Here is a 17735-nt window from a genome sequence, read left to right as displayed (position 1 = left end):
CCGCCGACCACATTAAGACTTTTGCGCTTTTTATTCCTTCTGCCCTGTCCCTGGTCACTTAGTATTGTTCAGATCTCAGATCACATGTCACCTTCTCCAAGAGGCCTTCCTTGAGTACCTTATCTAAAACAAACTAACTTCGACCTGAATCTTTATCTCATGACTTGCTTTATTTTCCTCATAGCACTCACTGCAATCTGAGATTCTCACGTTTGACTCACTTCATTGTCTGTTTCCCTAGCTGGAATGTGAATCACATCAGGGCAGGGACCTGGTCTTTTTGTGTTTGCCTTGAGTCCCCAGTGCTTAGAACAGTGACTGGTATATAACAGATGCTCAATAAATATATGAATGAGACTGTATTTGTTTGGTTATTGACTGATCCCCAAGTAGAATGTCAGGTCCATGGAGGCCAGGATCTTGTCTGGGTTACCACTACATCCTCAGCACCTAGCACTGGTGCATAGTAGATGCTCAAGAATTTCTGGGTCAGTGAATTAATGTCCCCCCCACACTTAAACTCAACGTGCTCCAAACTGAACTTAGTTTCTTCTTCCCCACCAAACCTGCTTTTCCTTCTGTGCACTCTAGTTCAGTCAATGGCACCATTATCCACTCCTGACACCCAACCCAGAAATGAACTCAGACTCCTTTCACTCCTTCACCTACTATTTTCAATTAGTACCCAAGCCCTGTCTATTAAACCTCCAAAATATACCACTTATCTAATCCTTTTCTACCTGTGTGGCAGCTATCCTGATTCAGGCCTCATCTTTTTTTCATTACTAATGCAACAGCCTCCTCCCTCCTATCTCCCTTCATTTTTCCTTTTAATTATGGAAAACTTCATAACATTGCATGTCATCCTTGTGCAGGGGCCATGTTAATCTTCTTTGTGTCTTTCCAATTTTATTATGGCCAAAGTGAGCCCCTCCTGCCTCCTTGTGAAGCTAAGAAAGCTTTAGCTGCAGGACCTATCACTTGTCATATGGGCACATGGTCATATGTTTTTATAAAGTTTGCAAACTATGGTTAAAGCACAATTGGTTAAAACTGCTTTCCCCTTCCACTGGTTTCCTCCTAGTCAGTCACACTTTCTCTTGTATTAGGTGGTGTTGGAGCTGCCTGATATTTTTGAGACTCAGCTAAGTGGAAGTTGATTTAGGGGTTACATTTAGTTTGGGTTTAGTGAGACATTGAATCTCTTCTGTTTATAGTTATTACCCAGGTGTAGGAATAGCTTCTAGAAATACTCTGTCTACCTTTGAGCCTAATTTTGTATTCACAAGTCTATATTCTTTTCTTAAAGTCCTACCACACAAACTGTACAAGCTTCAGATCCCACTGAACCTTGATTTTCCCCTGGCTAAGACAAAAATGTGACTCAGTTGCTCTCGCTCAAACACTCTCAGTGGTTTGTTATTGCTTACAGGATAAAATCTAATATTTAACACCTCTTTGTAAATGTTTTCCCATGTCCCTCCATGCATTTGCACATGTTGATCCTTTTATCTACAATGCTCTTGTTAATTTAGAGAACCTTCAGGCTCCCTGAAACCTTCCTTGACAGGAGTAAGCAGCTTCTGATGCACTTTCCTGACTTTATTTTTGCACTTTGCAAGAGGTACCTGTGTGCTTACTGGACCTTGTAATCCAATGGTTGACTTGCAAGCTTGTCTCCTGCCCTGGCTGGCAATTTCCCCACTGCAGTCCCTCTTCAACATTGTATCCCAGGGCCTAAGCCACCACCACTTAGGAAATTGGTGTGCACACACGTTATTTTGTTTAAAGTGGTGGGACCCTTTAAGAAAATGAAATAGCTTGAGGATTCCTAGAGAATATTCTATAATGTCAGGAAACACCAGCGCCATCTTGAAGCATGTGTGTGGAGTTCCATTCACGTAACCTCTTCTCCCACCCCACCCTCAGGCTGTAGTCAGAAAATCTTGGGGCTTGGGCATGAAAATCTTTGCACTGTATCTGAAGCAAACTGAACTGAAACAGTGGAGTCAAAGAAAAGAGAGTTCAGAGGTGTTGGGAAGTCGACAGCAGCTTTATGGAGGAACTAGGATTGAGGGACCGACTGAGGGATCAAAGACAGAACGTGGGGCTAGTGGAGGGTGCAAAGTTCAACTTCCCGGCTCTGAAATTCAAGCCACTTGTCTTCCCTAAGTCCGCGTCCTCACTTGGGGATAATAACAGAGCTTTCCTTACAGGGTGAAGAATAACGTTTCGGAGACCGTGCAGAAGAGCCTAGCCCGCTGAATGTGCTCAAAGAACAGGAGCTGCTGTGAGTACTCCACCCCTTCCCTGGCCGAAGCCCGCCCCCGCCGCCACCCGTTAGTTTTGCAGTTTGCAGTCACTGAGTTCACCTCCTCTCATAGGACAAGTAGGCTGCGGAGGGAGAGGAGGGGGTGTAGGAGGAGGGAAGGAGTGAGTGAGTGAGTGAGTATGTGTGTGTGCGTTGGTGCCGGGGTGGGGGTGGGGGTGCTTAACTCCTTGTTTACCCGGAGGAGGAGCAAGGCTGGGAAGGTTCTGGCCCCACTCAAAATGGAGCCAAGCGACTGCCTCGCCTAAGATGGTGGCTTAAGGTCCTCAGCGTCGATTGGCTACCTAGAGGAAAGGAGCGGGTCCAGAGGTAGCCGAATCCCGTCCCCTTTTCTCAAGGTGGTGCCCCGCCTCTGCTGGCGTCACGCGGGAGCCGGTAGCCTCCCTTCCCCGCCTCTGCCGCGGTTACCTCGTGTGCCCAGCCCTCATAAGATGGCGGTCGGATAGCCTCCCCGCGGCGGCGCCGCCACTCTCAATATGGTAGCTGTTTACCCCGTATTTCTCCTCCCCTCTCCGCTTCAACTTCCTCCTTGTTTTGAATAAACTTTATTGACTACTTCGAATCCTCTACTACCGCCACCGGGCTTCTCCCGGCGACTTTTCGGGCAGTTTCCCCTCCGACCTAGCCGCCGGCGCATCTCATTCGTGGTTGGTTTGCTCACGGCGATCTCCTGCTGGCCCAGGGACGACGCCGTTTGCTTGTTCACCGGGCGGCCACCGGACTAGGCCCGAACCGCGGGCTCCAGTAGGCCCTAACGCCGGGCCCGGGGCAAAACCGTGGCTAAAGCTGCCCTGCAGCACCGCCGGGCGCCCAGGGCCGCACGACCCAGCGGGTGGTTCTGGGGGAAGGCGAGCAAGGTTCTCAGTGTTGCCGTGACGATCCCAGAATTCGGCGCGCGCTGCCGGTGGGGCCGGAACTGCTGGCCGATCGTCCGCTGAGCTAGGCGCCCGGGCGCTCCGGAGCGAGCCCAGCTGCCGGCGCGTCGCTGGAACTGAACTCCGCGAGTGTGAGCAATCCCTGCAGCTTTGCAGATGAGGAGGTCTCTGTAGGGCTTGGGACGAAAGACATTCTTGTCAGGTTTGGGGCGTGAGGAGGTTCCTGTCATTTGGGAGGCGTGAGGAGATCTCGTAAGTTTCGGGGGCTGCAAGAATATTCCTGGCAGTCTTGGGATCTGTGATGAGATCTCTGTCAGTTTTGGGGACAAGGGAGTCCTCGTCACTTTGAGGGGGCTGTGAGGAAATGCCGGTTTCTGATCGGTGAGGCAAAAAAATCCTTGCTTAGTTGCAGGAGTGTGAAGAAATTCTAGTCAGTTTCAGGGGTTTGGAGGAGATGCTTTTTAGTTTTGGGGGTGCAACGGGAGCCTGTCGTCTTTGAAGTAGAGGACGATCGGATCAGTTCTGAAATTAAGATTTATTTCATTTGTTGGGGTGATGATACTCCTTTGGGAATGGAATGATTTTGAGAGTGAAGGAGAAGACCATTTAAACTCTCAGCACGACCCCAGAACTGTGATTTGAGTTGGGCGCCTAGTCTTGTTTGCCTTGTTCTTGAAGGCATCGAGGTAATTCTCGAGTAATCTGAGCCAACTTCCAGGGATCCCTCATCTCTCTCTAGTTGCCCCTATTTTGGGGATGAGAGAAGAGGCTTTTTCTGAGGTACCCCAGCCTATTTCATCAGGTTCTGGTTTACGTCAGAATAGAGCCCTATGAAGAAAGGTGTGAGCAAGGAGAGGGTACCGTGAGGGATTAAAGAAGCTTCCTGAAAAGGCGTCAGATATTTCCCTGAAACCCGGAAAGAAGTTATCACTGACTCTGGGGGCCCGAAGGAGGTAGGGAGGGAAAAAAACAAACAAACAAACAAACAAAACCACAAAAAAACCCTTGACGGTCGAACGCCGTCCTTTATTTGTTAAGGAAATTCTGGAGGCGGGTGGACTTTTCTCCGATTGCCCCCTACAGCCACACCAGCTGTGTTGCATCCCGGCAGCGCTAACTGCCCATTCGTGAACTGAGGGTTGGTACCCCCGGGGGACCTGTTTCACTAGGTAAAAAGTGTTGTTTGTGCCCAGCCATCGTCCAGAAAGGACGCGTGCTGCTGCCTCCTGCTTCTCTTGACGCTACGAACCTGGCCCGCCGCCGAGCGCTCCAAGGCCGGGCGAAGATGGCCTCAGTGCCAGTGTACTGCCTCTGCCGGCTGCCTTATGATGTGACCCGTTTCATGATCGAGTGTGACATGTGCCAGGACTGGTTTCATGGCAGGTAAGGAGGGCAGGCCAGGCTGGACAGGTGCTCACTTGCTCGCTCCTTTCTCGGCCCTGTTTCAGGTTCCCGCTCTGAAACACTCTCCCCTGCAATCCCCCGCCCCCGCACGACTCGGGGGCGAAGAATTACCTCCAACCCACCTCCCAGACCCAGGTTCTCTCATGCCTCCTTGCAGACCAGGGGCTAGCTGACGTTGGCTTCTGGTGTCTCTCTCCCCTTTTTCTCTTTTCCCATATATGTTTCTTCTTTGCTCCCTTTTGAGTTTATTTAATTTACAAAATATTTTTTCAGCCTCACAGAATGTATCATTTTTGTATCCTGGCAATTTTGTTTTGCCTTAGACTCCGACTTTGTAGGATACAGTACCCTGTTCTTGAGATAACTGAGTCCGACAAGTGTGGCTTTCAGTTGTGGCTTTGCAACTTAATATCAGAGTGTCCTTGGGTAAGTTGCTTTGCCTCTCTGAGCCCCATTGTCTTCGCCTATAAAATATATCTAATACATCTGTCCTGATTACTTAAAGCATTTTGCATGCACTCAGTGAGTGGAGGCAGAAATACAATAGTATGTATATTTCTTCAGTATTTATCTGCAGAACCATTCAACTTAATTGAGGTAAGCAGAAGAGAGATTGGGTAAAACAGCAGGAGTAAAACCACTAATGAATTTCCTCCAGTTAACCATGTGTGCACATAAGCACCTGTCAGCCAGGATCCCAGAGAGGTAGATTAGTGTGTGTGGGAAAAAAACTGATGTTATCCCATTATTGGGACTTAAATCCCAGCTATGGAAAGAAAGCCATGAGAGGAATTTCTGCACTGGAGTACAACAGAACGGTATATGGTGCCCTTCTCCTGCTGCGTGTTAAAGATTCTACAATTTTCAGTTGTCGCTAGTCCCTTCCAAATGAGTTTCTATTGTTTGACCCAAGACCAAACTGAAGGTGCTGGTACTGCTAAAATTGTGCTCTCAGCAGGGATTGCCCCTTGTAGCACATTCACATTCATGTTCAGCTGATCTTTATTGAGTATTTACTGTGTGCCAGGTGTGGAGTTCTGTTTGCTGCTTCATGTTATTTCATTTAAGAGAGGACAGAACTAGAGGGTGGGGTCTTCTTTCCTCTGGAAATCAACGAGATTAAGATGATTCTCAGGATTCCTGGTATCTTTGCTAGTGCTGATCAAGTCACTCCTCTGTTTAAAATTCTTTTGGTGGTTCCCCTACAGAATAAAATTCAGTCTCCTTTGTGTGACAGACAAGACCTTTTGTGATCTACTTGTTCAGTCTCATTTCCCGCCACTCCTCCTCCCGGTTCTTTCTTTATGTCCCAGCAAGACTGAACTACTTATAGTTCTGGGAAAATTTTATACTCCTTTATGCCTCTTTCTTTGTGCATGCTATTCCCACTAATGTCCTCCCTTTTACAACTCACAGCATATACCTCCTCTAAAAGGCCTCCTTCCTCCTGGTCCCCATTGCCCTTTGTGTACATCTTTATTGAAAGTAATTATTTCATCATATCATAGTCATAAATACACCTGTGTCACTCATTAGCCAGAGCTACTTGAGGGCAGAGATACCATCTTTTCAGTTTTAGTATCCCCAGAACCTAGTTCAGTGCTAAACATGTCATAGATACTGAGTGCATTTTTGAATGAATGAATGAGCGAGTGTGTGAGTGAGTGAGTGAATGAATGAATGAATGAATGTGTCTTCTTTAAAAAGGCTATTGCATGTGGCCTTTGCTTTGGATTATGTGAGAGGTGTGTAGGTTCAAACCTGGAAAGTGAATTCCATCCTGTGCACAATATAGAGACCCTAACTGCACAATCTTGGAACAGAAAACTGGAACAAGTGCTTTCTCAGGTGCCAGGCCCCATGACAGAGACTTTGCATAAATTATTTCAATCCACACCCAACCCTGAAAGTTAGATATTTCCTTTTTTAAATAATATTTTAAGTTCTTTCCTGATTATATATATGAGATATGCTCATTGTAGAAAAGAAAAAATAATAAAAGAAGGAAATAAAAATAATCTATGAATCTGCTATCCTGCATAATCCACTGTTAAATGTTTCGTTGCATTAACGCCTGTCTTTTGACTTAAAATATGAAACTGTATTTTAATAACACAGGATTGTATTATAAATACCATTTTGTAGCCTGATTTTTATTCCTACTTAACATTATAATGTATTTTACCAGGTCATCAAATATTCTTCTAAACTTCGTTTCTGATATCCCACCATATGTATGTGTCATCAATTACCTGTTCATTTCCTCTGTGGTTGGATACTTAACATTTCTACTTTTTTATAATAAAATATTGTGATATGAGGGAAACTTGGGGAATTCTGGAAGTGTTTTTCATTTTGATATGGGGTGCTGGTTAAAACAAAAAGAAAGCCATTATGGTGAATATTGTTGCCCAGTAGAGACTTGACACTTATAACGAATGCCACGGAGGCCTTTAAGAATTCCAAATTTACAAATACGGAAATGGGTTTATGGGCCAGTCTCCTCCTTAATCACATTTCTGTGGTAAGTCCTGTGTTTCTGTGAACACCCTGACACAGGTTAATTGCCTTAATTTTTTTTTTCTATGAAAGAGACAAGTTTTTATCTCTTTTCATGCTTCTCTCTATGGGCCAGCAGAAAACAAGGAAGCTAGCTGAGAATCAGGTCCTTGGTGGGTTGCTCTTGCTTACTCAGTGTGTTGTGTGCATGCACATGCATGCACACACACCAGGCTCACAGTGCTCCATATAAGATTGTACTTAAGCACAATTGAAAGGTGACTCGATATTGTGGACTTTTCATGGTTGCTCACAGTAGTTAAGCCCACAAATGCCTGTAGGTGATACAAACCTGTCCACGTTTCTGATGACTTCCATAGGCTAGATTTCTTAAAGTCCGGTTAGGGAATAGTAATGCCAAGTTACTTCCTGGACAGGTTATAACAAGGAAGGTGACTATTCCATTTTGCTAGTGAGAATCTACAATTCATGGAATTACTTTCTAAGTCTGGATTTGAATTTAGGATTGGCTGGCTCCAGAGCCCAGGTTCTCAAAAGTGGAAAAAAGTTGGTATTAGCTTTATTTCTCCTACTTTATAGTAGGGCTGGGTTTTTGCAAATCACTTTGATTTGTAGAGCAGTGGTTCTCAAACTTTAGCATGCATCAGAATCATGTGGGAGACCTATTAAAAGACAAGATAGGTAGGCCCCACTTGCAGGGTTTCTGATTTAGTAGATGAGTGGGGGCCACCCTTAGAACCACTGATTTAGAGCATTATTCTATCTCAATTCCTTCCCTTTCTGTGGAGTGTGACAGCTTCTGATGTTGGGGGATGGGCAGGCTAACATATTACTGTACACTGTTCTCAAAGTGTGGTTCATTAACGGAATTTGTTAAAAATGTGAATTCCTGGGCCGGGATCCAGCAATCTAATGAAAAGGAAGATTCTGATGCACCCTAACTTTTGAGAGTCATTATTGTACACTGGTGGAGAGTTAGTTGGTGAGCATTTATTGATGTCTGGGGCTTTGGCAAAACTTTACCCCTTTGCACTTTTCCTATCTATAAAGGAAGTATTGGTTGACATATCCCCTGGGGGTGATTCTAAACTCTAGAGGAAATGGCACTGCTTTCAGAACTGGGTTCGAATTCCGACTCTTTTAGCAAAGGATTTCATCTCTCTGAAGCCTCAGTTTCCCCGAGTGGTTGTGATGATTTAAATAAAATGATAATGAAAAAAAATAATCATGACCTTTGTTTATCAAGTACTAGCTGATGTGCCAGCCACTATGCTAAATACTTTGCCTAATTAACTTCGTTTAATCTTTTAAAAATGTAATCATTTTAAAATTATGGATTATATTTATTTCATAGTTTTAGGACTATTAAAGTTATATATTTAATATCGGGTATGGGTACATTGTGGTAGTTTGCGTTTGCCAAGGAATTGATACATTTCATCTAAGGTGTTAAATGTATAAGTGTGTAGAATTGTTCACAGTATTCCCACAGGCTGGCTGTGTGGTGGTATTTCATTCCTGATAGTGAAAATTTGTTATCTTTTTTTTTCTTTCTCAGACTTGGTAGACATTTGTCAGTTTTGTTGATCTTTTCAAAGAACAAGTTTTTTGTTTCATTGGCATTCTCTATTGTCTTTCTGTTTTCAATCTCATTGATTTCTGCCTTTATTATTTCCTTCTGCTTGCTTTGGGTTTATTTTGTTCCTCTTTACCTAATTTCTTGAGGTGGGAGCTTCAGTTATTGATATGAGACTTTTCCTGTTTTCTAATGTAAGCATTTAGCGTTATTAATTTCCCTCTTAGTACTGATATAGCTGTGTTCCACAAATTTTGATGTTTTCCTTTTTGTGTAGTTCAATGTAATTTTTTTTAAGATTTTATTTATTTGAGAGAGAGAGAGGGTGGGGGGCAGAGGGAGAGGAAGAGAATCTCTAGACTCCACACAGAGCCCGATGTTGGGTTCGAACCCATGACCCTGAGATCATGACCTGAGCTGAAACCAAGAGTCAGATGCTTGACTGACTGAACTGTTCCTAGTTCAATGTAATTTTTAATTTCCTTAGAGACTTCATGTTTGACCTTTGAATTACACAGCAGAGTGTTGTTTAGTTTCCGAGTGTTTGTAGATTTTCCTGTTATTCTGTTACTGATTTCTGGTTTGGTTCCATAGTGGTCAGTGAATATACTCTGTATGATTTCAGTTTCTTTAAATTTATTGAGGTTTGTTTTATGGTCTGGCATATGCTCTGTCTTGGTAAATGTTCCATGGTCACATGAAAAGAATCCTGCTGTTGTTGGGTTGAGTTTTCTATAAATATCGATTTACTCCTGTTGGTTGATGGTGTTGCTGAATTGTTCTCTGTCCTTGCTGATTTTCTATCTAGGTCAGTCAGATGTTGAGAAGGAGGTATTGAAGTGTCCAGCTACAAGTGTCAATTTGTCTATTTCCTTTCAATTCTATCATTTATTGCTTCATATTTTGCAGCTTTGTTGTTTGATGCATATGCATTTAAGATTGCTATGTCTTGGTGGATTGACCTTTTGTTGTTATTATGATGTCATTCTCTGTCTCTGGTAATTTTTTTGCATGGAAGTCTACTTTATATGATATTAAGATAGCCACTCCTTTCTTTGGATAAAAGGTTGCATGGTATATCCTTTTTCATCTCTTTATTTTCAGTTTACATCATTGTATATAAAGTGAGTTTCTTGTAGGTAGCATATAGTTGAGTATTATTTTTACCTGCTCTGCCTGTCCCTTTTAATTGGTATATTTAGACCATTTCTACTTAATGCAGTTATTGATATGTTAGGGCTTAAGTCTGTCATTTTGTTTTGTTTTGTTTTATTTTCTGTTTGTTTCCTCTGTTCTTTTCTCTGATTTCTTTATCCTACCCTCCTGTGGAATTTTCTAGAATTCCACTTTGACTTATCTGTTATGTTTTTTAATATATCTCTTTGTATAGCTTTTTCAGTGCTTGCTCTAGGTACTAACATAATACATACATAACATATACCACAATCAACTGGTATTGACATCTTAACAGTTTGAGTGAAGAGTAGAAACCTTACTTCCCTTTACACTACTTTATGCTTCCCTGTTTATAATATAATTATCTTGAATATTTTCTCTACATACATTGAGAAGCACATCAGATAGTGTTAAAATATTTGTTTCAACTGTCAAACTTGATTTAGAAAACTCAAGAGGGTCAGGAAAGTATACTGTACACATATTTTTACTCCTTCCCTTGTTCTGTCTTCCTGATCTTCCCAAAGATTCCTTCCTTTATCATTATCTTTCTTTTTAGAGAGCCTCATTTAGCCATTCTTTCAGGATAGGTCTGCTGGCAACAAATACTCTTATTTTTCCTTCATATGAGAATGTCTTGCTTTCCCTTGGATTCCTGAAGGTCTTTTTTTAAAAATATTTTATTTATTTGAGAGAGAGTGAGAGTGAGAGAGATCACAGAGGGAGAGGGAAAAACAGACTCGCTGCTCAGCAGGGAGCCTGATGTGGGGCTCGATCCCAGGACCCTGGGATCATGACCTGAGCCGAACGCAGACACTTAACCAACTGAGCCACCCAGGCACCCCGAAGGTCTTTTCATTTGATATTAGATTCTGGGTTTTTAGTTCTTTTCCTTTAGCACTTGAAAACTATTGTGCTACTTCCTTTTGGCCTCTATAGTTTCTGATGAGAGATCCTCAGTCACTTGAATTGGTGTTCTCCTTTAGGTAATGTGTCATTTCTTTATCACTGCTTTAAAAATTTTTCCTTTGGAGGTGCCTGGGTGGCTCAGTCAGTTAAGCGTCGGACTCTTGATTTTCACTCAGGTCATGATCTTAGGGTTGTGGGATTGAGCTCCATGCTGGGCATGGAGCCTGCTTAAGATTCTCTCCTCCTCTTCCCCTGCTGCCCCATGCCCTCTCCCCACACTCTGCTCGCATGTGTTCACTCACTCTCTCTGAAAAAAAAGAAATGTTTACCTTTGTCTTTTGTGTTCAGGAGTTTGATGACGCTATTTTTCATTGTAGAAATATTTCAGATTGTCTTTGGTTTTAGTTTTATAGGTTGCTGAAGCTCTGTTTTTTTAATCTATTTTTTCTTTAAATTTTGTTAAGATATAATTGACATATAGTACTGTATAAGTTTAAGGTGTAGAGTATAATTGCTTGACATATATTATGAAATGATTACCACAGTAAGTTTGGTTACTATCCATCACTTCATATAGATACCCAAAAAAAACAAAAGAAAACAAAACTTTTTTTTGCTTGTGATGAGAACTTTTAGGATTTACTCTCTTAGTAACTTTCAGATATACCATATAGCAGTGTTAACCAGAGTTCTCATATCATACATTATATCCCTTATAACTGGAAATTTGTACCTTTTGACAGCCTTTCTCTTAATTCCCCCATCCCCAGTCCCCCTACCTCTGGTAACCACAGGTCTTAGCTCTTTTTCTATGAGTTTGTGTTTTCTTGTTTTGTTTTTTGTTTAGATTCCATGTATAAGTGAGATCCTATATTATTTATCTTTTTCTGACTGACTTATTTAGCAAAATGCTCTCAAGGTCCATCCATGTTGAAAACAGTAGGATTTCTTTTTTTTATGGCTTAATAAAATAGTATTCCATTTTGTGTGTGTGTGTGTATGTGTCACATTTTCTTTGTCCATTCATCTTTTGGTGGATACTTAGGTTGTTTCCATTCTGCAGTGAACATGGAGGTACAGATATTTCTTCAACATAGCAATTTTGTTTCCTTTGGATATTTACCTAGAAGTGGAATCACTAAGTCATGTAGTTTTATTTATAGTTTTTTGAGGAACCTCCATACTTTTTTTCATAGTGGCTGTACCAATTTAAAATCCAACCAACAGTGTACAAGTGTTCCTTGTATGGACATTTTAACGATATTCTTCCAATCCATGAACAGAGGTTATCTTTCCATTTATTTGTATCTTCAATTTCTTTCATTGATGTCTTATAGTTCTCAATGTAGAGATTTTTCACCTTCTTGGTTATTTTTATTCCTAAGTACTTTACAGTTTTTGATGCTGTTGTAAATGGGCTGATTTTCTTTATTTCTTTTTTAGATGACTTATTAATGTAGAGAAATATTACTGATTTTTGTATATTAATTTTGTGACCTATAACTTTACTGAATTCATTAATTAGATTTAAGTTTCTTAGTGGAGAATCTTACAATTTTCTATATATAAAATCATGTCATCTGCAAATAGTGACAATTTTACGTCTTCCTTTCTAATTTTGATGCCTTTTATTTAATTTTCTTGCCTGATTGTTCTGGTGGGGATTTCTAGTACTGTGTTGAATAGGAGTGGTGAGAATGGGCACCCTTGTCTTGTTCCTGATCTCACAGGAAAAGCTTTCAACCTTTCACCACTGAGTATGATGTCAGCTGTGGGCTTGTTGTATATGGGCTTTATTATGTTGAGGCACATTTCTTCTATAGCCTGTTTTTTGAGTTTTTTTTTTTTTTAATCATGAACAGATGTTGAATTTTGTCAGATACTTTTTCTGTGCTTTCTGAGATGATTACATGATTTTTTTTTTCATTCTATTAATGTGATGTGTCACCTTTCTTGATTTGCTTATATTGAAACATCCTTGCATCCTAAGGATAAATCCCACTTGATCATGGTAAATGCTTATTTTAATCTACTGCTGAATTCAGTTTGCTAGTATTCTATTGAGAATTTTTGCATCTATATTCATCAGGGATATTAGTGTGTAGTTTTCTTGTAGTGTCTTTTAGTGTCTTTATTTGGCTTTGGTATCAGGATAATGCTGGCCTACTAAAATGAGTTTGAGAGTCTTCCCTCTTCTTTGATTATTTTTGAAGAGTTTGAGAAGAATTGAAATTAATTCTTCTTTAAATATTTGGGTAAAATTCCCTGGTGAAGCCATCTGGTCCTGGGCTGCTATTAACTGGAAGTGTTTCATTGTTGTTGTTGCTGATTCAGTCTCCATACTAGTAATTGGTCTGTTCACATTTTCTATTTTTTCCTGATTCAGTCTTGGTAGATTGTATGTTTCTAAGAATTTATCCATTTCTTGTAGGTTGTCTAATTTGTTGGTGTAGAGTTGTTCATAGTTCAGTCTGTTTTCTTTCTGTTGTTCAAGTCGGGTAATCTCTGTTCTATCTTCAGGTTTACTGTTTTTTCCTCTGTTGTCTCCATTTCGCTGTTGAGCCCATCCAATGAATTCCCATTAAAGTTATTGTAGCGTTCAGTTCTAAAAGTGCCATTGGTTCTTTTCTATGTCTTCTACTTTGCAGAAATTCTCTATTTTTTTGTTGACATTTTCTATCCATTTGTTTCTGGCATGTTTGTAATTGTTCGTTGAAGCATTTTTATGATATGCCTTTAAAATCCTTATCAGATAATTCCAACATCTGTGTCATCTCAGCTCTGAGATTATTGATTTCCTTTGCTCATTCAAGTTGTGATTTTCCCTGTTTTTCATATAACGAGTGCTTATTTTCATGATCTTCTGGATATTTGGGGTATTATGTTATGAGATTCTGGGTATTATTCTGGTTTTGCAGGCCTCTTTAGACACTGCACTTTAGTGGTAGGGGAAGGGAGTGCTACTTAGTTACTGACAGGTGGAATAGAAGTCCAGGTCTCTTGGTCTCTGTTGACCCCCACTACTTCAGGTCCTGCTGCCCCTAGTCAGGTTGCCTTCTTATCTCCATCTAAGTTCATGCATCCAGTAAGTGGCAGAGGTGATTCGAACCCAGGCAGTTTGGCTCCCAACGCTGTATTTTTAACCTCTGTGCTATAGTGCCTCTGAATACTGTGTGAATGCCCCGATTGATTATGGAGATTAAATGTGATAATACATGTATCATTCATATTCATAGCTCAGTTTTCTACTCAGTTCCTTCTATGCAGGCTTCAAATTCGCTCATTTTCCCCTCACCCCCTTAGCCTGCTCTTCTACTTTTTGCCACTTATGAAACAGGCACCACTTGCCTGTCTCCCCCTCTAGATTGTCCACTTCATGAGGGCAGTGGCTATTCTCAATCAGTATTTATTGAATTTGTGCATTCACTCCTTTAACAAATCCTGTTGAATGCCTACCATGTACCAGGCTCTCTGGCACACACTGGGGATAACTCATCTTAATCTTGAGACCTGATGCTGTGATAATTGGCCTCTTCACTAAGGAAGCAAATTAGCATTTAGGACCCTGGGTCCCAGGTGATAATTTTTTTTAAAGATTTTATTTATTTATTTGAGAGAGAGAGCACAAGCAGGGGGAGTGGCAGGCAGAGGCAGAGGGAGAAGCAGGCTCTCCGCAGAGCAGGGGGAGCCCGATGTGGGACTCGATCCCAGGACCCTGGGATCATGACCTGAGCCTAAGGCAGCCGCTTAACCGACGGAGGCAGCCACTAAACCAACTGAGCCACCCAGGTTCCCCCCAGGTGATGATTATTGAGATAGTGCAGCCAGAAGTCTGATTTTCATCCATCTCTCTTCCTGATGTGAGGAATTCTCTAGGCCAATGAATGTTGGATTGAGTTGAAGAATAAATAAAACAAGACTGGGAGATGGATAAGGTGAGGGCTTCTGGTGAACAAGATCAGTGCTGTCTGCCAAATGTAGTGGGGGCAGATAGCAAGTAAATGAGCAGTTGCAAGTCCACATGGTGAGTGTTGAAATAGGGATAGTGTGTGGGGGGTGCCATGGTGGCAGGGAAGAGGAAGAGCAGGAATGTTCTAGGCACAGGGAGCCATGTGTGATGAGACCCAAAAACCAGAAAAAGCATGGCGCTGAGAGACCAGCTGACTTTTTAGAGCAGGTCTGACATCATGGGCGTGTGACCAGTCACACACAGCCTCATTTGGAAGGGGACCCCATGCTTGAGTTTTAATGCTTTGTGGTTGTCATCTTGAAATTCTTAATAACTTTACCTTTGGGGCGCCTGGGTGGCTCAGTTGGTTAAGCGACTGCCTTCGGCTCGGGCCATGATCCTGGAGTCCCGGGATTGAGTCCCACATCGGGCTCCCTGCTCAGCGGGGAGTCTGCTTCTCCCTCTGACCCTCTTCCCTCTCGTGCTCTCTATCTCTCATTCTCTCTCTCTCTCAAATAAATAAATAAAATCTTTAAAAAAATAACTTTACCTTTGAATTTGTGTATTGTATGTGAAATCCAGTGGGACAGTGGAGTGTGTCCTAGGGACTTAGAGCTTTCGCTCACATGTGGTCCTCCCTCCTGCAGCCTCCCTACTTCCTAAACAGGTTCTCTGTTGACTGCGCCAGGCCCAGATGCAAGTGCAAGAGAGTCAGGGTTAGGTGCATACATCCTATGCACTGAGTCACAGGCCGTGGCCTGTACTTGCCTCTTGAGTAGTCTCATGCCAAGGGAACATGACAATAAATAACAAAAAGCCCTATGACAAGTTGAGAGAGAGACTACAGAAAAAAGGAAAAAGCTTCCCCCCCCCATTTTATGAACAAGGGGCCCCTGATTTTGATTTGCACCAGGCCTCACCAGTTATGTAGCTGACACTGCGTGTCAGAGGCCAGAGGTGAGGCCAGAGAGGCAAGGCCTTTTAGACCGTGGTAAGTTTAAACTTTACCTTAAGAAAAATAGGAAGCCTGTGAGGGGTTTTGAGCAAGGGTTGACAGGATCAATTTGTATTTTTAAAATGATCACTCTGGCTGTAGTGTGGAGGGCCAGTTGGGTGAAGACAGAGTAGAGGCCAGGAGCCCAGTTAGGAAGACAGGACAGTAATCCCAGTTAGAGGTAACAGGGGCCTGGATTAGGGCAGGGGCTGGAAGGATGACAGCAGGGCACAGCTGATAGCTAATCAAGAGATAGAACGATAGGACATGATGATAACTTGAATGGTAATAGCAACACGTACAGACACTTAACTGTGTACCAGGCACTGCTGTAAACACCTTGTATGGATTAACTCATTTATTTTTGATAACCTTATGATGTACATACAATTTTTATCCCCACCTTAGGGATGAGGAAACTGAGGCACGGAGAGGTAACATGCCCAAGATCCCACAGCTAGGGGCGCTTGGATGGCTCAGTCGTTAAGCGTCTGCCTTCGGCTCAGGTCATGATCCCAGAGTCCTGGGATCGAGCCCCACATCGGGCTCCCTGCTAAGTGGGAAGCCTGCTTCTCCCTCTCCCACTTCCCCTGCTTGTGTTCCTTCTCTCGCTGTCTCTCTCTCTGTCAAATGAATAAATAAAATCTTTAAAAAAAAAAAAAAGATCCCACAGCTAATAAGTGTCAGGCACAGCCAGGATATAAACTCAGACAGTCTGAGGTTACAGTGCCAGTTGCCAAGAGAGGGAGCAGGTTTAGGGTGCAGGCAGAGGGAGAGTTGGAATTTGGGCATGTGAAATTTGAAATATGTAAGGAGGCTATCCAGTAAAGTACCGGAAGGCATTTTGAGGGAGGGGTCTGAAACTCAGCAGAGAGATCTGGCTTACTGTTAGAGGTGTGTAAGATCAACAAGGGAAAGTGAGGGGAGAAGAATGCCTAGGCAAGAAGGCCTCAGAAACATCAACCTTTAAGGAGTGAGCAGAAGAAAAAGAGTGTGGTGGGAAACAGAAGCAGCAGCCAGAGACATAATTAAGATCACATCACGTCCCTGTTCATAATTGTCCCATGGATTTCATCCAGTTTTTCACTCAGGAAAAGCCAACGTCCTTTATGATGGCCTACAAGTCCTTACTGCATGAGCCCATTACCTTTCTGACCTATCACTGTCCCCTCCACTCTCTCCATTCCAGAACACTGTCCTCCTCTCCATCGCTTCAGTAAGAAGCACACTCCTGCCACAGGGCTTTTGTACTTGCTTTTCTCTGTAATTGTGATGCTCTTCCCTCATATCCCTCATATGGATATGAGGCTTGCTCCCTTACTCCCTTCAGGTCTTTATTCAAAAGTCATTTTGTGGGGCATCTGGGTGGCTCAGTGGGTTAAGCGTCTGCCTTCGGCTCAGGACCCTGGGATCAAGCCCAGCATCGGGCTTCTTGCTCGGTGGGGAGCCTGCTTCTCCCTCTCCCTCTGCCTGCCGCTCCCCAAGCTTGTGCTCTCTCTCTCTCTGTCAAATAAATAAATAAAATCTTTTTTTAAAAAAAGTCATTTTGTCATTGAGTTCTACATAAAATTTCAGTGCCTTTTGGCTTCCCTACCTAAAATTTCAGCACTGTTGTCATCCCCAACTCCTGTGTGTGTGTGTGTGTGTGTGTAGTTATATACACATGCATATATATTCCCCTTCCTGCTGGATTTCTCCACTTGGCTTTTCTCACTATGATACAATATATTTTACTAATTACATTGATTTATTTTGTTTGTTGTTTGCTTCCCCCACTAGAATGTCAGCTCCATGAAGGCAGGTATTTTTATATGCTTTGTTCTGTCTTTATCTCCCCGGCACTTGGACCAGGGCCTGGCAGATGCTCATCAACTGTTAACTGAAGAATTGGACATCAGACAGACAGGGTGTTCTGGAAGTCAAGGGTAGAGAGCTTGTCAAGTGGAGAGAGCAGAGGGTCAGCATCCTCTGTGATAATGCCGCTAAGAGATCGAGTGAGATAA

The 17735-nt window shown here is 42.5% G+C and overlaps 1 protein-coding gene and 1 non-coding gene across 6 annotated transcripts in view; one reads left to right on the top strand and one right to left on the bottom strand.

The window, feature by feature from the left end:
* Window positions 1–830: 830 nt before the first annotated feature.
* Window positions 831–938, bottom strand: LOC114200657 (U6 spliceosomal RNA). Its single transcript, XR_015769531.1, has one exon. It is a non-coding gene; the product is annotated as a U6 spliceosomal RNA (small nuclear RNA).
* A 1823-nt stretch (window positions 939–2761) lies between these two features.
* PHF8 (PHD finger protein 8) overlaps window positions 2762–17735 on the top strand; it is an 87088-nt gene continuing 72114 nt past the window's right edge. For 2 of the 5 annotated variants that reach the window (XM_088028780.1, XM_028092869.2), the window contains exons 1-2: window positions 3216–3335; window positions 4398–4587. In XM_088028780.1, the coding sequence (XP_087884906.1) occupies window positions 4490–4587 (98 nt within the window). In that variant the 5' untranslated portion in view covers window positions 3216–3335; window positions 4398–4489. Of the gene's footprint in view, window positions 3457–4397; window positions 4588–17735 lie in introns of all 5 variants that reach the window. The other 3 variants (XM_028092867.2, XM_028092866.2, XM_028092868.2) reach the window with 3 other exon arrangements.

Source organism: Eumetopias jubatus, unplaced genomic scaffold, assembly GCF_037043125.1.
Source record: "Eumetopias jubatus isolate StellerSeaLion01/CBP00866 unplaced genomic scaffold, mEumJub1_p1.0 scaffold_11, whole genome shotgun sequence".
NCBI lineage: Eukaryota > Metazoa > Chordata > Mammalia > Carnivora > Otariidae > Eumetopias > Eumetopias jubatus.
Note: the sequence above shows the minus strand (reverse complement) of the source record. Positions and strands in the feature narration are given on the sequence as shown.